This window comes from Stegostoma tigrinum, chromosome 45, assembly GCF_030684315.1.
Source record: "Stegostoma tigrinum isolate sSteTig4 chromosome 45, sSteTig4.hap1, whole genome shotgun sequence".
In the NCBI taxonomy this organism is placed as follows: domain Eukaryota; kingdom Metazoa; phylum Chordata; class Chondrichthyes; order Orectolobiformes; family Stegostomatidae; genus Stegostoma; species Stegostoma tigrinum.
Window position 1 is genome coordinate 2841195 of NC_081398.1, and position 22524 is coordinate 2863718.

At 41.6% G+C, this 22524-nt stretch overlaps 1 protein-coding gene across 1 annotated transcript in view; it reads right to left on the reverse strand.

The window, feature by feature from the left end:
* acap1 (ArfGAP with coiled-coil, ankyrin repeat and PH domains 1) overlaps positions 1-22524 on the reverse strand; it is a 128496-nt gene that overhangs the window by 10743 nt on the left and 95229 nt on the right. Inside the window, exons 10-18 of the mRNA XM_059642632.1 lie at positions 21556-21630; positions 15840-15952; positions 12154-12205; positions 7609-7709; positions 5160-5268; positions 3930-4129; positions 1134-1203; positions 421-515; positions 99-298 (exon numbers count right to left, since the gene is read on the reverse strand). Of these exons, the coding sequence (XP_059498615.1) occupies positions 99-298; positions 421-515; positions 1134-1203; positions 3930-4129; positions 5160-5268; positions 7609-7709; positions 12154-12205; positions 15840-15952; positions 21556-21630 (1015 nt within the window). The remainder of the gene's footprint in view (positions 1-98; positions 299-420; positions 516-1133; positions 1204-3929; positions 4130-5159; positions 5269-7608; positions 7710-12153; positions 12206-15839; positions 15953-21555; positions 21631-22524) is intronic.

The following is a 22524-nucleotide window of genomic DNA, read 5'->3' on the forward strand; positions in this document are numbered from 1 at the left end:
AGTGATATTGTGGTATGTGAGGAAAAACCTATTTTGCACTGCAAGTGGTAATGACCTGTGGTCAATGGTATTTAAACCAAAGGAAGTTTCAATCTTACCTGAGTTCAAGGAGAATGTTTTCCCTTTTGGCTTCAAGAAAGGTTTTGGTGGTTTTTCAGGTTTCTGGGTTTTCTCCAGGGTATTGGGACGCTGATTTCGTTTTAAGCTACACCTTCGAAGTCTGATGCCACTTTCTGGAAGTTTGTGGATAAATTTCTTCTCCACATACTTGGCCCGAATCCAGGCTTCTTTCTCCTGCCTAAGTAAGGAGAGTAGTGAAAGGCTGTCATTCACTATGCCTTTTATCAACATTCAGGATAAAGGTAAAACAGGATCTCTGCAACCTGAAAACAGATGTTATCCTCATACTGTAATCCTTACCGAGGAGATCCAGGGTGAGGTTTTTTGACTGTCATCTCTTCGATTCGAGCTTCATAGATCCGATTAATAGTAGAGTTTCCCAATTCACACATCAGCTGTTTGCAAGAGAAACAAAGTGTGAAAGGGGTGACAGAATGAGAGGAAAATTAAAGCAGGGTTAGGGTAGTAGTGAAAGCTCAGAGATCAAGAGGGGATCTGGTGAGTTAAAAAAGGGGTGATGGGGTAGTTGTTGAGTAACGGGAGTGGAAGACAAAGAACAATGAGGAATGGAGATGAGCAGATTACAGGAGTAAAACTAGGGGTGGAAAAGGCTGCAATGAAGGTAAACTGCGAGGGGAATTGGGAGGAGAAAGGGGAGAGCCTGAGAAAGTGTTGGGGGGGGATGTGAAGTAGAATGGGAGAGGAAAAAGGAAAAGAAATGGGGGCTGTGGTGAGAGAAAGAGAGAAGGGAAGAGATAGAAAGAAGACAAGGCTGAAAGGGGGGAAGCAAAGGAAGGGTGAGTTGAGGACAAGTGAAGAAAAAGGAAAGGGTGAAGAGGACGGAGGGGACAAAAGGAAGGATGTGAGATAAGGGTGCAGGGAAGTAGTGATGAGAGAAAAGGAGGAAAAGCAGAGAGAAAAATAAGGGGGCGTAGAGATGGTAAAGGGGAATTTAAATGCAGGTCATCCCATGTTATATAGTTTAAACCATATTGAGCCTGGAAAGTACTCACCTTTAACAATTCAGGCTCCCAGGAATCAAGAGTCAGTGATCGGACTTTTGAAAAATGGACACCTAGACTCCTGACAGAAATAAAAGAACCAAAATTAGTTCTCTCTTGCTTAGTATGCGCTTCCAGTTGTCACGTCTTTAGCCTCTTTTCTGAGTTACAATCTCATCCCACTCCTTACATTCTTAGGACAGATTCCTAAAGATTAATGCTGGGGTTTTTCCTAACAATTAGATTCGTTACTCACTCTTAGCATTCAACTCAATATTTCGGAGTTTTACAATTTACTAACAGTACACCTCAGGAGATTAACTTATTAAAAATTATGAATGTAACACAAGGATTCAAATGCAAATATCAAAACTGATCTTGTTAAATTTTTGTTGGAGGTAAAGATATTAAAATGTTACAGAACCAAGGCAGATATCTGGAATTAAGATATGGGGCAGCACACTGGCTTAGTGGTTAGTACTGCTGCCCCACAGTGCCAGGGACCTGGGTTCAGTGTCTGTGTGGAGTTTGCACGTTCTCCCTGTGTCTGTGTGGGTTTCTTCCAGGTACTCCGGTTTCCTCCCACAGTCCAAAAATGTGCAGGCCAGGTGGATTGGTTATGCTAAACTGCACATAGTGTTCGGGGATGTGTAGATTAGGTGCGTGAGAAAGGGATAGGCTGGGATGGGATGCTCAGAGTCGGTGTGGACTTGTTGGGCAAAGGGCCTGTTTCCATTTGTAGGGATTCCATGAAATCAGCAATGATTAATTGAATGGTAGAACGGATTAAAGGACTGAACTCATCTTTGCATTATTGGCAAATTTAGATCCATGCCTTCCCATAATCATCTAAGACATTAATGAATACATTGAGTAGTTGAGGCTGAACATTGATCCTTGCAGGAAACCATTAGTCACGTTCTGAAATTAGAATACTTGACCACTACTCTAGTTGCATCCTGTTGCACAACTAATTTCATAACAAGAACAATACAGCACAGGAACAGGCCCTTTGACCCTCCAAGCCTGCACCAACACAATTTGCCCTTCAACAATAAAACTGTCTTCATCTGCAGGATTTCTATCCCTCTATTCCCTTCCTATTCATGTATTCGTCCAGGTTTTTCTTGAATGCTGCTGTTGTGTTTGCTTCCACCACCTCCACTGGCAGCGTATTGAAGGCACTCTTTGTGTGAAAAACCTGCCTCACTCATCTCTTAACCTCCACACAAAGAACCTGTGTCCCCAGTAGTTGACCTCTCCACCGTAGGAAAATGTCTTAACTTTACGGTCTATCCATGCTATTCACAAGCTTATAAACTTCTATCGGGTTACCCTCAACCTTCTGCATTCCGGTGAAAACAAACCCGGTCTATCCAATCTTTCTTGATAGCTAAAATCCCCATACCAAGCAAAATCCTGGTAATCCTTTTTCTGTGACCAGAACAGTATGCAATATTCCAAGTAAGACCTAACTGAAGTTTTATAAAACTGCAGCGTAGGTTGTCTATCCTTATGCTAAATGCCCCTTTCAATGAAGGCAAGCATGCCATTGGCCTTTTTTTACTATCTTATCTACCTGTTGCTGTCACCTTCACTGATTATGGACCTGTATACCCAGATCGCTCTGCAAATCAATACACCTAAGGGTTCTGCCATTCACTGTACAATTTTCACCTGTACTTGACCTTCCAAAATTCATCACCTTACATTTGTCTGGATTAAACTGCAATTGCCATTTTTCTGCCCATACCTCCAACTGATCTATATCCTGCTGTATCCTTTGACAGTCCTCTTCACTATCCATAACTCCACCAGTCTTTGTATCATCTGCAAACTTATTAATTAGATCAACTACGTTTTCTTCCAAATCATTTGTATAGACCACAAACAGTAGAGTTCCCAGTACTGATCCCTGTGGAACAGAACTAGTCACAATCCTCATTCTACTGCCACCCTCTGTTTCCTATGACTAAGCCAGTTCTGTATTCATCTTGCTACCTCACCCTTGATACCATATCACCTCATTTACCTATCTGCCATGAAGGACCTTGTCAAAGGCTTTACTGAAGTCATTATGTACAACATCAACTGCTTTTCCCTCATCAATCATCTTTGTCACCTCCTCAAAAAGCTCAGTTAAGTTAGTGAAGCATGACCTCCCCCACACAAAACCATGCTGTCCATTGCTAATAAGACTCTTTGCTTCTAAATGCTTTTGGATCTTGTCCCTGAGAATAATTTCCCACCATCGACATGAGGCTCTAGGGCCTGCAATTTCCAGGATTATCCCTGCTACCCTTCTTAAACAATGAGACATTTCAGGAATGTGCTGCCAAAGACTTCCACATGTGATTTACCCTCAAACAGCCATCTCCAATAAATATTCTCCAGTTTCTGCCAAATATTCATGTAGTTCACCTTCCTCCAATTTAGCAACTTCACCCAAGGGCTGCTGTTATCCGTATCCATGAGTGTCTTAAAACTTACAATATTATGGCCACTACTCCCAGAATGCTCCCTTATCTGGTCAGGCTCATTTCCCAAAACCAGGTCCAATATAGCCCTTTCCCTGGTTGGACTGCTTATGTGCTACAGAATCTTGTCAGTAATTTGCTTTTAATAAGAGTTTCACCTATAACTCATTCAAACTGTTAAAGAACTTCGTCAAATACTCCAGAAAGTCTATACAACAAATATCATACATTCTTCTGTTCAATACTTAGATACCTCAAAGGGTGTGTTCAGAGATTGCACCAAATTAAAATTTAAGTTAGAGGGCAAATGCACCTCTCTCCTGCCCTTTACCTGTGGATTCCAGAACACTCTATGCAGAGGGTAATGCCAAGGTTGATGCTGGCCCATTCGGGCAGGTGTTCATTGCAGTCACAACACTGAGCATTCCCTGGAATGCCTTGCACCTGCTCGAGACCCTTTTCCTTTCCGGGTCTTGCTTCGTCAGGGAAATCCAAGACTCCTGTAGACATAGACGAAGTCCTTTCCAACTTCTGAAAAGACATCAACACTAACAAATGTAGATAACAACAGTAAGAAGTTCTTAAAAAAAGTATAGTCCATAGTTCAGCAGAATCAGGGTAAGTTTCAGGAAGGATGCTGAACAGTTTCCCTAGACTGGGAATTGAACCACACAAACCAAATTCCACCCTCATTCTGGTCCTTGATTTCAATTTGGAAGAGGGTAATCGAGGGACCACAGTTAAATTCTTGGTTCGAGAAGTGTAAAAATCATCTGGGTTCCTGTTCCTGATCACAGCCCAATAGTCATGATGAAAACACATGGCTCTGTGAGATCAGGCATTCACCTTAGCAGTGATGAATAACAGTGATGAATATTTTGCAGTCTGTATGATCTGAAATGAAGGAACTCCATTTTGTTTACATGATGGAAGCCCCCACCCCCACCATTGACAATCAGTATGTGTGAATAGTACCCAGTGAGAGTTAGTGTCTATATAGTTATGTACCATTGTGTGGGGAACTTACACTCCTGTGAGACTTATTTTGTGAGGAATCCAAATTCCAGTAAGTCAGTGTGTGTGCAACCCATACCCCAGTGAGAGTGTAGAGAATCAATATCCTAGTGGGAGCTGATATGTTGGAATTGTACCTCTTGAGTGTCAGAATATATGGAATCCATATCCCAGTGTGATTCATTGTGTGCACACATGGAACCTATCTATCATTCGGGCGGCACTGTGGTTCAGTGGTTAGCACTGCAGCCTCACAGTGCCAGGCACCTGGGTTGGATTCCAGCCCTGGGTAACTGTCTGTGCGAAGTTTTCACATTCTCCCCACGTCTGCATGGATTTTCTCCGGGTGCTCCGGTTTCCTCCCGCAGTCCAAAGATGTGCAGGCTAAGTGCATGCTAAATTGCCCGTAGTGTTCAGGGGTGGGTGGGTTATAGGGGGATGGGTCTGGGTGGGATGCTCCAAGGGACAATGTGGACTTGTTGGGCTGAAGGACCTGTTTCCACACTGTAGGGAATCTAATCTAAAGTTTAGATAAATTTATCTGTACCGAATAATTGTCCTCTCGTCTCTCATTAAATGCTGTTGCAATGCTTGATTGTACCGCCAGGATCCAAGTTTGCTGGTGTTTCTCAGAGTCAGCCTGAAGCATGCAACTCCTGCCAGGGAACAGAAGGAAAGCATAAGAATAGGGAACTTGGGCATCATGGCTGCAAGTCTTGTAAATATTAAAACAGGCTGCTATTTAAAAGTGTGTTCTAGTAGCAGTACTTATGTTTTGTATGTGTGAAGGAAAACATGAGGTGTATGTCAGTCAAACATTGCCCTTTATTGAATCTGAGGCTCTGATTGCAGTATATTCATTGTGGGACGTGAGACCAATTAGCAAGGTGCATATTTATTGTCCACAATGGTATTTTAGGTACCGTTTGTTGTATAGTTTTATAGACACTGATTCTCACTAAACACAAGAGGCAAGGGCCTGTGACAGCCTGGATGCCAGACTACAGTAGATAAGGATAATAAGTCTTTCTCATTAAAAGGACATTAATGAACTGTTTAGGGTTTAATGACTGACTACCTGATAGACTGTGGTCACTTTTACTGATACCAGCCTTTTATTTTCAGATTTGTTAAATTGAATTCAGACAGATCTTTAAACTGCAATTTGAAATCATAGTTTCTGATTTACCAGTTCAATGATACAGGGAAATTATGATAATTCAAATTTGGAAAACTTAAAACATCAGTTGAGGTGAAGTTTTCGGTCATTCTTAATGACAGAACAGGATATACAATTGAAAGATGCCCATGATAAACCAAATTTCTGGCCTGGTAAACTCTGGAGTAGCTGAATTCATGCATGCTTTACGTAGGACCATGGCAACAAATAGAGCAGAGTTAGACTTGCTGGAGCACGAAATCACAGGCAAGCAAAAATTGAACACCAAGAGCAAAACAATGTTCAGGTCTGGTTAAACCTGTGAGGAAGTTAAAAACACTGTAGATTGGAGAAAAAGAGAAGTGATGTGCAGTGAAAAACTGCAGTGTGAAGGAATGGGAGTTTCCACCAGTGGGTTTGTCGATTATTCTGAAGTACTGGGATTATGTACAGCAGCATGAAAGCACGGGAAATATGTTTGACTGTATTGACAACATGGCCAACACTATTGCACTCATTGAAACACAGTATGCTAAGTTGAAAAACCTAATTTTCAGACCTAATTCCCAGCGTTTTGAATGCCTTTACTGTACAAAGTCATGCATATAAGGTGTGATCAAATGGAAAAGTAATGACAATTTCAGAAAATCTGTTTTTTTTCATTTTTTTTCCACAGAGCTTGTATGTAAGCAAATTCGGTTAGATAGGAACTTAACTTGGCTATCCCAAAAATCTGCTTAATACGGATTTGTGAGTGAGTTTGCTGTGATTAATATGATTTTACTGTATAGGCAAAGATACTATACCCCAAGTTCTTTTGATAGACACTGGGCAATTGTCAGGTTGTATCTGATTTCCCATCACTCATTGCTGACCTTGACAGAAATTAGCAATACTCTTTCCACATGAGTCCCTTAAACTTTCTGTCTAAAGGATCTTGTTTCTCATTGTGCACAACGTTTCAAGGATGGATAATTCAGGATAAGGAGGAGCCTGACTATCTCACACCATGTTCTACACCCAGCAAAAATGAGATTGTTCTTGCTTTAGAGCAGAAAAAGGTAAGGGGAAATTTAATTGAAGTGTGGAATATTCAAACATTATCTGGAGTCTTGCTAGTGAATTAGGAGAATTATTTCCATCCTGTAACAAGTTTTGAATAACTAGAGTGCTTTGGTTTAAAATAATTGACAAAACAACTACAGGGGACATGAGGTTTTAAAAAAAAACAGAGAGGAATGCTCTGCTTCAAAGGGTGATGGAAGCAGATTCAAAGGTAACTTTCAAAGGGAATTAAATAAATACTTTCAAAAGTAAACATTGGAAGGTTGTGGACAATGAATGGAATAATTAGCTAACTGTTTCAAAGGATTAACACAATCAATTATTCCCCAAAAGATTGAAACTGCTGAAGAAACAAAATAGAGCTTTAGATATTTGTGCGCAAAGGTATCAAAGGATATGGGGCAATGTACACAACTTAATTAGAGGCACAGATCAACCTTGCGCCTGTTCTCCAATCAAAGGACAGAATGCTTACGCTATAAATAGCACCATGCTGAAGCTTCCTTGTCCCACATAGGTGGCGAAGAGATTGCAATTAACCTGCCATCAAGGAAAGTTTAGCCCACAGATTTCCATGTTGTTACCAAACTCTTAAAAACAATAAAAGATTTTGTGATGGAACATCTGAAAATGAAGGAATGGCAATTAAAACGAAGTACACTAGCAGTCTAGGCCTTGCATGACTGAACACTACATGCTCTGTTTACCCTTATCTGTTCAGAAGACAGATCAATATTAAAGATTTACTAGGCATTGGCAAATTCACACTCACTTTGATGGAGACACGACTTCAAAGCAGAATCGTCTTTCACTGTCTGTACCAGTCTTTATTGTACACAGTCGGAGGTCTTCCACTACGACTGTTAGATTATCCTGTATTATTGAAAATAATGAATTGAAATTACAGCTTCTTTCAATTTATTAGCAAATTAGCGGAATACACTGGAATTTTAGTTTTTTCATGGAACATGGGGACCTCGGGCATGGCCAACACTTGATCTCAATCTCAGTGGTTTTCTAGACTATTTCCAAGAACCATTAGGAGAATGAATGGAATAATTAGCTAACTGTTTCAAAGGATTAACACAATCAATTATTCCCCAAAAGGTTGAAACTGCTGAAGAAAAAAATGGAACTTTAGATATTTGTGGGCAAAGGTATCAAAGGATATGGGGCAGGGGGATGGGAACCAAAATTATAGAACATAGAACAGTACAGCTCAGAACAGGCCCTTCAGCCCACAATGTTGTGCTGACCATTGAGCCTCATGTATGCACCCTCAAATTTCTGTGACCTTATGCATGTCCAGCAGTCTCTTAAATGTCCCCAATGACCTTGCTTCCACAACTGCTGCTGGCAACGCATTCCATGCTCTCACAACTCTGTGTAAAGAACCCGCCTCTGACATCCCCGCTATACTTTCCTCCAACCAGCTTAAAACTATGACCCAGAGATAATGGGAACTGCAGATGCTGGAGAATTTCAAGATAGTTTGAGTATAGAAAAGGTTGAGAGTAGGGAGGTCCGAAATAAAGTTTCAGGGACGCAAGATGGCACCGGCAAGCAAGAAGTTGGTTTGAAGTGTGTCTACTTCAACGCCAGGAGCGTCCGGAATAAGGTGGGTGAACTTGCAGCATGGGTTAGTACCTGGGACTTCGCTGTTGTGGCCATTTCGGAGACATGGATACAGTAGGGACAGGAATGGTTGTTGCAGGTTCCGGGATTTAGATGTTTCAGTAAGAACAGAGAAGATGGGAAAAGGGGGGGAGGTATGGCATTGTTGGTCAAGGACAGTATTACAGTTGCAGAAAGGATGTTTGGGGACTCGTCGACTGAGGTAGTATGGGCTGAGGTTAGAAACAGGAAAGGAGAGGTCACCCTATTGGGAGTTTTCTATAGGCCGCCGAATAGTTCCAGATATGTAGAGGAAAGGATAGCAAAGATGATTCTTGAAAGGAGTGAGAGAGATAGGGTAGTTGTCATGGGGTCTTCAACTTTCCAAATATTGACTGGGAACACTATAGTTCAAGTACTATAGATGGGTCAGTTTTTGTCCAGTGTCTGCAGGAGGGCTTCCTGACACAGTATGTAGATAGGCCAATAAGGGGCGAAGACGCATTAGATTTGGTACTGGGTAATGAGCCCGGCCAGGTGTTAGATTTGGAAGTAGGTGAGCACTTTGGTGATAGTGATCACAATTCTGTTATGTTTACTTTAGTGATGGAAAGGGATAGGTGTGCACCACTGGGCAAGAGTAATAGCTGGGGGAAAGGCAATTACGATGAGATTAGGCAAAAGTTAGGGAGCATAGGATGGGGAAGGAAACTGCATTAGAAATGTGGAGCCTATTCAAGGAAAAGCTCCTGTGTGTCCTAGATAAGTATGTACCTGTCAGGCAGGGAGGAAGCTGTAGAGCGCGGGAGCTGTGGTTTACAAAGGAAGTGGAATCTCTGGTCAAGAGGAAGAAGAAGGCTTATGTTAGGATGAGATGTGAAGGCTCAGTTAGGGCGCTTGAGGGCTAAGAGGTAGCCAGGAAAGACCTAAAGAGAGAGCTCAGAAGAGCCAGGAGGAGTCATGAGACGTTGTTGGCGGATAGGATCAGGGTAAACCCTAAGGCTTTCTATAGGTATTTAAGGAATAAAAGAATGACGAAAGTAAGATTAGGGCCAATCAAGGATAGTAGTGGGAAGTTGTGTGTGGAATCAGAGGAGATAGGGGAAGCACTAAATGAATATTTTTCGACAGTATTCACTCTAGAAAACGACAATGTTGTCGAGGAGAATACTGAGATACAGGCTACTAGACGAGGTGGGATTGAGGTTCACAAGGAAGAGGTATTAGAAATCCTACAGAGTGTGAAGATAGGTAAGACCCCTGGGCCGGATGGGATTTATCCTAGGATCCTCTGGGAAGCCAGGGAGGAGATTGCCGAGCCTTTGGCATCGATCTTTAACTCGTCATTGTCTACAGGAATAGTACCAGACGACTGGAGGATAGCAAACGTGGTTCCCCTGTTCAAGAAGGGGAGTAGAGACAACCCTGGTAATTATAGACCAGTGAGCCTTACCTCAGTTGTTGGTAAAGTGTTGGAAAAGGTTATAAGAGATAGTATTTATAATCATCTAGAAAAGAATAAATTGATTAGGGATAGTCAGCACGGTTTTGTGAAGGGAAGTTTGTGCCTCACAAACCTTATTGAGTTCGTTGAGAAGGTGACCAAACAGGTAGATGAGAGTAAACTGGTTGATGTGGTGTATATGGATTTCAGCAAGGCATTCGATAAGGTTCCTCACAGTAGGCTATTGGACAAAATGCGGAGGAATGGGATTGTGGGAGATATAGCAGTTTGGATCGGAAATTGGCTTGCTGAAAGAAGACAGAGGGTGGTAGTTGATGGGAAATGTTCATCCTGGAGACCAGTTACTAGTGGTGTGCCGCAAGGGTTGGTGTTGGGTCCACTGCTGTTTGTCATTTTTATAAATGACCTGGATGAGGGCGTAGAAGGATGAGTTAGTAAATTTGCAGACTACACCAAGGTCGGTGGAGTTGTGGATAGTGACGAAGGATGCTGTAGGTTGCAGAGAGACATAGATAAGCTGCAGAGCTGGGCTGAGAGGTGGCAAATGGAGTTTAATGCAGACAAGTGTGAGGTGATGCACTTTGGTAGGAGTAATCGGAAGGCAAAGTACTGGGTTAATGGTAAGATTCTTCGTAGTGTAGATGAGCAGAGAGATCTCGGTGTCCATGTATACAGATCCTTGAAAGTTGCCACCCAGGTTGACAGGGCTCCTAAGAAGGCATACAGTGTTTTAGCTTTTATTAATAGAGGGATCGAGTTCCAGAACCAAGAGGTTATGCTGCAGCTGTACAAAACTCTGGTGCGGCCGCACTTGGAGTATTGTGTACAGTTCTGGTCACCGCATTATAAGAAGGATGTGGAAGCTTTGGAAAGGGTGCAGAGGAGATTTACTAGGATGTTGCCTGGTATGGAGGGAAAGTCTTACGAGGAAAGGCTGAGGGACTTGAGGCTATTTTCGTTAGAGGGAAGAAGGTTGAGAGGTGACTTAATTGAGACATATAAAATAATCAGAGGGTTAGATAGGGTGGATAGGGAGAACCTTTTTCCTCGGATGGTGACGGCGAGCACGAGGGGGCATAGCTTTAAATTGAGGGGTGAAAGATATAGGACAGATGTCAGAGGTAGTTTCTTTACTCAGAGAGTAGTAAGGGAATGGAACGCTTTGCCTGCAAGGGTAGTAGATTCGCCAACTTTAGGTACATTTAAGTCATCATTGGACAAGCATATGGACGTACATGGAATAGTGTAGGTTAGATGGGCTTGAGATCGGTATGACAGGTTGGCACAACATCGAGGGTCGAAGGGCCTGTACTGTGCTGTAATGTTCTATGTACACAACTTAATTACAGGCACAGATCAACCTTGCGCCTGTTCTCCAATCAAAGGGCAGAATGCTTATGCTATAAATAGCACCATGCTGAAGCTTCTCCGTCCCACAAAGGTGGCGAGGAGAATGCAATTAACTTGCCATCTAGGAAAGTTTAGCCCACAGATTTGCATATTGTTACAAACTCTTGAAAACAATGAAAGATTTTGTGATGGAACAGATCTGAAAATGAAGGAACAGCAATGAAAACGAAGTGCAGTGGTTTTCTAGACTATTTCCAAGAACCATTAGGAGTCTGGTTTATTAATTGGTAAGAGATTCCCTTTCAATTCTAGAATTCAGTGATTTAAATTCTACTAGGTGCCCTGGTGGATTTTAAATCCAAGTCCCCAACACATTACTCTGGGCCTTGCTATTGCTAGCCCAGTGCCATCACCTCCATTTCTCCATTTGCTCTTGAACCCAAATTAACTCATCCATGCAATCACCTAGAATGTATAGAAGAGAAATAGACAATTGGTTCACATGGTCCAACAGTTCTGTGCTGCCTAATATTGCACCCAAGCTTCTTCTTTTAAACTGTATATGTTAGTCGTAATCCAGTTACATGTATTGTTGCTGATAGTGGATACTCACTGTGTTCAAATTAACTGCTGAATTGCTTACATTACAACAGCAACTGTTTAAAATACTTCAATGGCTACTAAAAAAGCTATGGATTTTTCCCAGGTCGTGAAGGGTGTTGCATGAAAGCAATTTTTAATTTCATTTGCACCGTTTACCTAGTGTTAGAGCAATATTGTCAAGCAAGAATGCTTGTACTTGGTTTCTCAGCCATGTTATGACTTAGAAATGAAGGGGATGCAGGTAAGCCACTTTATGTTTATAAGCTCACAAGCAGTCAGACTCACCTTTAGCTTCTTCTGATACACCAGCTGATTGTTTTGAATGGAAAACCATCGTCTGTGAATATAGAACAGAACTTTGGTGAGAAAAAAAAAGCAGACAAAGACATAGCCAAGCAAACAATGAAGACAACCTAGAGGCCACCTCAGCCCAAAACTAAATTTCAATGAGGCCAACATATTCTCAATGCTGGAAGTACCCAGGAATTCTGCCCTAATCCTTGGCCCATTGGCCCAGCTGTTCAAGATTTTATGTATTCTTCGATAACCTCGTTTACTGTCCATTGTACCACCAATTTTGACATTATCTGCAAACTTACTAACCATGCTACACATACTCTCATCCAAATTGTTTATATAAATGACGTACAACAGTGGTCCCAGCACCAATCCTTGCAGCATATCACTGGTTATAGGCCTCCAATCTGAACAACAACTCTCTACGACTACCCTCTGTCTCCTATCATCAAGCCAATTTTGTATCCAGTTGGCTAGCCCTCCCTGGATCTAACCTTAACAACCAATTTACCACGTGAAGGCTTGTCAAAGGCCTTGCTAAAGTCCATGAAGACTATTGCTTTGCTTTCATCTATCTTCTTGGTCACAAAGAAGAACAAAGAAAATTACAGCACAGGAACAGGCCCTTCGGCCCTCCAAGCCTGCGCCGATCAAGATCCTCTGTCTAACCTGTCATCTATTTCCTAAGGGTCTGTGTCCATTTGCTCCCTGCCCATCCATGTACCTGTCCAAATATATTTTAAAAGACGCCAATGTGTCTGCGTCTACCACCTGCGCTGGCAACGCATTCCAGGCACCCACCACCCTCTGTGTAAAGAACTTTCCATGCATATCTCCCTTAAACTTTCCTCCTCTCACTTTGAACTCATGACCCCTAGTAATTGAGTCCCCCACTCTGGGAAGAAGCTTTTTGCTATCCACCCTGTCTATACCCCTCATGATTTTGTAGACCTCAATCAGGACCCCCCTCAATCTCCGTCTTTCTAATGAAAATAATCCTAATCTACTCAACCTCTCTTCATAGCTAGCACCCTCCATACCAGGCAACATCCTGGTGAACCTCCTCTGCACCCTCTCCAAAGCATCCACATTCTTTTGGTAATGTGACGACCAGAACTGCACACAATATTCCAGATGTAGCCGAACCAAAGTCCTATACAAGTGCAACATGACCTGACAACTCTTGTTCTCAATACCCCACCCAATGAAGGAAAGCATGCCATATGCCTTCTTGACCACCCTATTGACATGCGTTGTCATCTTCGGGGAACAATGGACCTGAACACCCAGATCTCTCTGTTCATCAATTTTCCCGAGGACTTTTCCATTTACTGTATAGTTCGCCCTTTCAACCTTTATCTACCTTTAGGCGTTTTAAAACCCCTAATGCCTCCTCTTCTGTAATGTGAACTCTTTTCAAGACATCACTATTTATTTACTGTATAGTTTGCCCTTACTGTATAGTCACCTTTTCAAGAAACTCATTCAAGTTTGAGAGACATGAGTTCCCACGCACAAAGCCATGGCAACTATCCTTAATCAATTTTTGTCTTTCCAAATGCATATATGTCCGCTCTGAATCCTCTCCAACAACTTACCCACCACTGATGTCAGGCTCACCGGTCTATAGTTCCCTGGCTTTTCCTTGCAGCTTTTCTTAAATAAAAGCACCAAGATAAATCAATCTCCTGTCTTTCAGGACCTCACCAATAGCTATAGATGATAAAAATATCTTTGCTAGGGGCCCTGCAATTTATTCCCTAGCTTCTCACAATGTCCTGGGATACATTTGATCAGATCCTGGCAATTTATCTACCTTTAGGCTTTTTAAAACCCCTAATGCCTTCTCTTCTGTAACACAAACTCTTTTCAAGACATCACTATTTATTTCCTGGTTCCCTGGCTTCCATGTCTTTCTCCAAAGAGAATAATACTGTGAAATATTTGTTTAGTATCTCACCTATCTCCACACATAGACAGCCTTGTTGATCATTAAGGGGCCCTATTCATTTCCTAATTACTCTTGTGCACTTAATGTACTGGTAGTGTCTCTTTGGATTCTTCTGAACCCCATCTGCCAAAGCTGTCTCATGTCCCCGTTTTGCCCTTCTGATTTCCCTGTTAAGTATTCTCTTACTGCTCCTATACGCTAAGGGAGTCAGTTGATCCTGGCTGTCCATACCTGATATATGCCTCTTTCTTTTTCTTGACCAGAGCCTCAATGCCTGTAGTCATCAGCATTCTCTACTCCTACCACCTTGCCCTTCATACTAACAGGAACATAACTGCCTCTTAACTCTGTTTATCTCACTTTTGAAAACCTCCCACTTCCCAGTCATCTCTTCACCTGTGAATAGCCTACTCCAATCAACTTTTGAAAGTTCCTGTCTTGCTCCAATTTAGAACGTTGACTTTTAGAATGATAAAGAAAATTTTCTTGAACACACTTTACAAATTCCTTTCCATCCAAGCTCTTAACACTATGGCAATCCCAGTGTATTTTTGGAAAGTTAAAATCCTCTACTATTACAACCCTGTTACATATTTGCTTCTCAACTTCTTACCGACTATCCCATCAAAGTGGTCACTGTCTTCTTATTTCTCAGTTCCACTCATCCGGTTTCACTGGACAATCCCCAGGGAATATGCTCTCTTAAGTACTAATGTGACGTTTTCCCTAATCAAAAACACCACTCATGCCTCGCTTTGTATCCTTCCTATTAGTATCAATAGCCCAGTATATTGAGCTTCAGTTTAGTCCCTCCTTCAGCCATGTGTCTGTAATTGCTGTGATATCCCAGTCCCATGTTCCTGTCCATGCCCTATGTTCATCTGCCTTACCTGTCAGGCCTCTCACGTTGAAATAAATGCATTTTAATTCATTAGAATTATTTTGTTCTGTGCCATGTTCTTGCCTGCCAGGTATCTTTAATTTGCTCACTCTGTACCAGCCTCAACCTTCACTCTTTTCTCACTACTGCTTAGGTTCTCAACCCCTCGCCAGACTAGTATAAACCCACCCAAATAGTACTAGGAAATCTCCCTACCAGGATATTGGGTCTCCCTACAGTTCAGTTGCAACCCATCCCTGTTCTATAGGTTACCCCTGCCCCAGAAGGGATCCAATGATACAAAAATTTGAATCCTTGCCCCATGCACCAGCTCAACAGCCATGCATTAATCTGCAATATTCTCCTATTCCTACTCTCACTAGCACACAGCACAGGGAATAATCCAGATGTGTATTAACATTTCTTCTGAATGCCCTTCTAGATTTATTGATGACTGTCTTATATTTTGTGGATTCTAGTTTTGGACTCCCTTACAAATGTAATATATTCTCCATGCCTACACAATGAATTCTCATTTTTTAAAAAGGCGTAGCCTCTACTAGGTCCCGTTTTAGTCGCTTCTGGAGAAAAGAACCACAGAAAAGAAAGTTCAGAGAATATTGACTATAAAGATAAAATGAATGAAAAAAAGGACACAGTGTGAGAAATTTTGCAAGTTCTGCTGGAACACAGAAGCTTGTCTTCTTGAACCAATCTAATGGTGAGAGCGTGGACTTGAGCAATGGGAGCAGGATCAGAGTTTAGAGGCCTTAACTTTTACTATAGAAAATTACTAGGCCTTTGTACATATTTCAAACTATGAGTAAAGGATATTTACAGTACCTGTTCCATGTTTTGAAGGCGTTGCTGGCTCGTTTATACAGATAACCCTCCATAACAACGCCATTTGGAGCTTCCATATTAAACTCCACTGCCAAATCATCGTAAAGTACATCCTGTTGAAGATAAAAATGTTTAACTAAACCAGCAACAATTAAAATAGGTATCCTACCCTTTCAGAATCAAAAACAGAAGTTGCTAGAAAAGCTCAGCAGGTCTGGCAGTATCTGCAAAGAGAAAACAGTTAACATTTTGGGTTTGGCGACCCTTCCTTGGACTGGACCTGTCACCTGAGCAGGGGTCACAGAAATGTGAACTATGATTTCTCTTCACAGATGCTGCCAGATCTGTTGAGCTTTTCCAGCAGCTTCTGTTCTTGTTTCTGATTTACAGCATCTGCCGTTCTTTCAGTTTTTATCCTACCCTTTCAGACAGGAGGAGGAAATTTAGTCTTCTGTTCCTTTGCAATTAAATTTAATTACAGACGATATACCTCTTAATTCCATTTGTTTTAGTTCCATAAACTACGATATCTTTTCCCATTTCAGTTTTAACATTGAAAAGTAATCCCAAGCTTCAACTGCTTTTTGCGGGGGAGGACTTCAGATTTCCACAGTCCTTTATACGAAAAAAGGTTTCCTGATATCCTTGCTGAATGGCCAAACTCTAATTTAAGGTTATGTTTTCTTCTTCTGGACTTCTATCAAGAAAGGGAACAATTTCTCTGTCTTTACATGAGCAACCTGTTAAATTGTGTTAAAATTCAATTAGATAATCCATTGAATTTCTAAACTCAAGAGAATTTCAATGTAATCTTTGTAAAAAGTCCTCATTTTTTAAACACAACTATCTAGTGAATCAGCACTGCATCTGCTTCAAGGTATGAAGGAAGGTTGAACGTAATTACATCCAAATACATAGTCTAATGAGAGAATTTTACAGTTGTAATAGAACTTGCATGTTTTGAAATACTGGCCAATATTTCATTAGCTTTTTAAATACTCTGTCCACAACTTTGTATTTCTTTAATCTTCTGAGGACAGAGATTTAAGCTTATAAAACAGTGACAGTTAATTGATGCTGGTTATTACCCATGTGCAGCCAGATCACAAGGACATAATAAACTAGGAGGCCTTGCAGTTGTGGTGCTATGGTACAGTCTTTACCTTTCAGCCAGGAGGCATGGATTTAAGTCCCTCCTGTCCTGGATTTGTACCATATCCTAACCCAACCTAACCCTGACCCTATTGCAGGCTGATTGAAATAGAACGAAGAAAGAACAAAGAACAATACAGCACAGAAACAGGCCCTTCAGCTCTCAAGGCCTGCACCAACACATTTTGCCCTTGCATACTAAAACTGTCTTCACTCACAGGATCCATATCCCTCTATTCCCTTCCCATTCATGTATTTGTCCAGGTGTCTCTTGAATGCTGCTACTGAGTCTGCTTCCACCACCTCCTCTGGAAATACGTTCCAGGCACTCATTACCTTTTGTGTGCCTTGAATATCTCTTTTAAACTTACTCCCTCACACCTTGGACCTGTGTTCCCTAGTAATTGACTCCTCCACCCTGGGGAAAAAGCCTCATACTTGCCACTTTATCCATGCCATTCACAATCTTATAAATTTCTTTCAGGGTACCCCTCAACCTCCTGCAGTCAAGTGAAAACAAACCCAGTCTATCCAACCTTCCTTCATACTTAAAACCCCCATAACATGCAAAACCCTGGTAAATCTTTTCTGTACCCTGCCCAAAGTATCCACATCATTCTCACAGTGTGGTGACCACAGTTGCACAAAATATTTCAAGTGTGGCCAAACTATAGTTTTATAAAGCTGCAGCATAGCTCGTCTATCCTTACACTCACTGCCCCTTCCAATGAAGGCAAGCATGCCATAAGCCTTTTTTACTGCCTTATTTAACTGCACTGTAACCTTCACTGGTCTGTGGACCTGCACACCCAGATTGGTCTGTATGTCAATATTCCTAAGGATTCCGCCATTCACTATGTAATTTCCACCTGTACTTGACTTTTCAAAATGCATCACCTTACATTTGCCTGGGTTAAACTCCATCTGCCATTTTTCTGCAACCATGCCTCCAACTGATCTTTATGCTGCTATATCCTCCGACAGTCCTCCTCACTATCCACAACTCTACCAATCTTTGTATCATCTGCAAACTTACTAATTAGATCAGCTACATCTTCCACCAAATCATTTACGTATATCTCAAACAGTAGAGGTCCCAACACTGATCCAAGTGGAACACCACTATTCACAATACCCCATTCCAAAAAACATACTTCCACCGCTACTCTTTGTCTCCTATGACTAAGCTAGTTCTGTATCCATCTTGCCAGCTTACCTCTGATACCATGTGACTTCACCTTGTGCACCTGTCTGCTATGAGGGACCTCGTCAAAGGCTTTACATAAGTCCATGTAGACAACATCAACTGCTTTTCCCTCCTCAAGCATCTTTGTCACCTCCTCAAAAAAGTTGATTAAGTTAGTGAGACATGGTCTCCCCCATGCAAAACCGTGCTGTCCGTCACTAATAAGTCCACTTGCTTCTAAATGCGTAAAGATCTTGTCCCTGAGAAACTTTTCCAATAATTTCCCTGCCACCGACATGAGGCTCACTGGCCTGTAATTTCCAGGATACATCCCTGCTATTCTTTTTAACAACGGTGCAACATTGGCTATTCTCCAGCTCTCTGAGACTTGATTTGTGGGCAGAGAGGACACAAAGATGTTCATCAGTGCTGCAGCAATTTGTTCTCTTGCCTCCCTCAACATTCTGGGATAGATCCCATCAGGACTCAGGTACTTATCAACCTTAATACTTTTTAAGACACACAACACTTCTTGCTTTTTAATAGCAACTTGGTTTAGAAACTTGACACTCCCTTCCTTGAGATCATCCTCCACCAATTTCTACTCTTTGGTGAATACTGACACTAAGTATTCATTTAGGACCTCACCTACCTGTTCTGGCTCTACACATAGATTCCCTCCTTTGTTCTTGAGTGGGCAAGCCCTTTCCCTGGTTACACTTGCTTTTTATAAATGTACAAAAGGCCTTGAGATTCTCTTTTATTTTGTTTGCTAATGACTTTTCACGACCCATCTTCGCCCTTCTAAATCCTTGTTTAAGTTCTTTCCTACTTTCTTATTTACTTTAAGGGCTTTATCAGTTCCCATCCTCCTAGGCCTTACATATGCTCCCTTTTTCTTTTTAACCAAAGTCACAACTTCTCTGGTTTTCATAACTTGCCAGTCCCCGTCTTTCATTCTCGCAGGAATGTGCAGCTCCTGAATTCTTACCAATTGCCATTTGAAATACTCTCACATGTCCGATGTAGATTTACCCTCAAACAGCCACCTCCAACCAACATTCTCCAGTTCCTCCCTAACATTGTTGTAGTTTGCCTTCCCCTAGTTTAACACCTTAACCTGAGGACTGCTGTTAAACCTATTCAAAAGGATCTTAAAATCAACAGTATTATGGTCACTACTCCCGAAATGCTTCCCCATTGAAACTTCACTCACCTAGCTGGGCTTGTTTCCCAAAACCAGGTCCAGTATAACCCCTTCCCTGGTTGGACTGTTTACATATTGTGTCAAAAAACCCTCCTGAATGGTCTTTACAAATTCTGCCCCATTCAAGTCCCTGACACGTAGTGAGTCCCAGTCAATATCGGGGAAGTTAAAATCACCCGCCACAATAACCCTAGATAACAAAGTGTGGAGCTGGATGAACACAGCAGGCCAAGCAGCATCTCAGGAGCACAAAAGCTGATGTTTTCGGGCCTAGACCCTTCATCACAGAGCTCTCTGATGCTGGAGAATCCAAGATAACAAAGTGTGGAGCTGGATGAACACAGCAGGCCAAGCAGCATCTCAGGAGCACAAAAGCTGACGTTTCGGGCCTAGACCCTTCATCAGAGAGCTCTCTGATGAAGGGTCTAGGCCCGAAACGTCAGCTTTTGAGCTCCTGAGATGCTGCTTGGCCTGCTGTGTTCATCCAGCTCCACACTTTGTTATCTTGGATTCTCCAGCATCTGCAGTTCCCATTATCACTCACACCACAATAACCCTGCAGATTTTACATCTTACCAAAATTTATCTACATATTTTCTCCTCTATCTCCCACTGGCTGTTGGGAGTCCTAACATTGTGATTTCACCTTTCCTATTCCTGAATTCTACCCATATTGCCTCGCTGAATGAGTCCTCTGATATATCCTCCCTCAGTACAGTTGTGAGATACTCCTTTATCGGTGTTGCAACTTCTCCCACCCCTTTTACATCCCTTTCTATTTAAATCCTGGGACATAGCTGCCAGTCCTGTCCCTCTTTCAACCAAGTTTCTATAATCACAATAATGTCACAGTTCCAAGTACTAACCAAAGCTCTAAGTTCATCTACCTTGCCTACTGTACTTCTCACATCGAAACCCATGCATTTCAGACTAACTCCTCCACTCTTTTCAGCAGCGTTTCTCTGCTGTTCTTCTTAAGTAGAAAATAACTAGAACAGGCAAGGCAGAAAAATATGGGGAAGTAAAGTGGCAGGGCATTTCCTGTTTTGTTCATGACACATTTTTTATTGACCTCTGGGCAAAGTGAAGTGGGGAGGGGGCAGGGAGTTTGATTTCAAACAATCTTGCCTATTCCTAATGTACAATCATAATATTCAAAGAATACTTAAGTGTCATAGCATTTCTTGACTTTTAAAGAAAAACTGTCATGCAATTACAATATCACGCCCAAATGTCTTTTGGATATAAACAATTCCAGGGAATTTATCACCAGAGTCTGCTGGGAACACGTGATTAATTATTCTGGTTGTACATACTGTGGAACCAACCACAATTGGCTAATAGTTGGGGTACAGTACTGCCACCAATTCTTTGTACTCTGTTCAAAACATACCTTGAATCAGGTTAGATAGCCATTGGTAAGGCAAAAGAGTTAACCACGTTACTATGGGTCTGGAGTCATACTTTTAAATTAGAGGTTTTTTTTGTTCTTTCTTTCCACACCCCCTTTTCTACAATGTACCTGCCTTGAGAGAGTGTCGAGCACAGAGACACCTTTACTCTGAATCCAAGTCATGTTCTGCCTACTTTGGGACTTTTGACAGGGACAGCAGGAGAGGGAACTTTAAACTTTGTGCTGAAATGTAAACAGGGAGGGCTGGAGAGACTCACCAAATTTGGCAGAATCTGTAGAGAGGGAAAATGAATCATCATTTTGAGTTTAACTTAGATTTGGAACTGTGCTGTACCTACTCTAGGATTATTTGATAAAATCATGCAGAGAAAGCCTTACTCTGTATCTAATCCTGTGTTGCATTAGATCTGAATGTGATGGATGGGATAATAGGCAGGAATTATTGGTGCGGAGACAAGGGAGTCTATAGTCAGTTGAGAGATAATGGGAACTGCAGATGCTGGAGATTCCAAGATAATAAAATGTGAGGCTGGATGAACACAGCAGGCCAAGCAGCATCTCAGGAGCACAAAAGCTGACGTTTCGGGCCTAGACCCTTCATCAGAGATATAGTCAGTTGATGAGTTAAAATCACTTTCACTCAATGTCACAAAGTACAAATAACTCTAGACAGTGTTGCTCACTTCAGTATGTGGCTCTTATTTAGCTCTGTGATTTGTAGTATTATACCTAACTATCTTTTCTGCTTATGCCTCACCTTTTGCTTTATGGTTGCATGCCTCTGCTCCATGTCTCTTTTATCTCTTGCTGAGTTCAGCACGAGCTGATGCAACTGCAGAATAGAGAAGCAAACATCATTGAAAACAACACAGGAAAATCAGTCATTGACTTTTTAAAAAGAAGGCTTCCCTGTTCACTTCCACTGAAATGCTGATTTTCACTCTGGGTTTCCTCATACAATATCTTATCCAAGGACCCAAACTTCATATGTGAATGTTTACATGATACTTGACTGGAGAGGACACTGCAGCTAAGTGTGAACTTGCCCTCACCTGACCTAGTTCACACCGAGGAGAGTTCCACATTCTCTCAAATCTCCAAAAACAAACATCTCTGAAATTCTTAGTTTGATTGTTAATTGCTGTCTTATGTTAATATGCAGTGTAACTGGATAGCACTCAGGAGGAGGGACACGTGATTAATTATTCCTTTTGTACATACTGTGGAACCAACCACAATTGGCAAATGGTTGGGGCAGAGTTCTGCCACCAATCCTTTGTACTTATTCAAAATATACCTTGGATCAGGTTAGATAGCCAGTGGTAAGGCAAAAGAGTTAACCCCATCACTATGTGTCTGGAGTCACATTTAGGTCAGAGTAGATAATGACAGTAAAGGTTTATCAGTGAACTAGATTGGTTTTTCTGAAACGCAATGTCAATTTCATGATCACCAATACTAGGACCAGCAGCTTTAAAAACTTTTCTGTGAATTAAATTTGAATTTCACCAGCCACCATAGTGGGCTTTGAACCTGTGTCTCCAGACTATTAACCTGGATAGCTGCACTACCAGTTTAGTAACATAACCATTATTCCATTGGCCTCTATTCTACACTTTCAAACAAACATAAAAAATGGTTAGCCAGCCACTAATGGGGTACTGCAACAAAAATATAAACTAACAACAAAGAAACTTATCACATTGAAAATATTGTTATCCAAGGT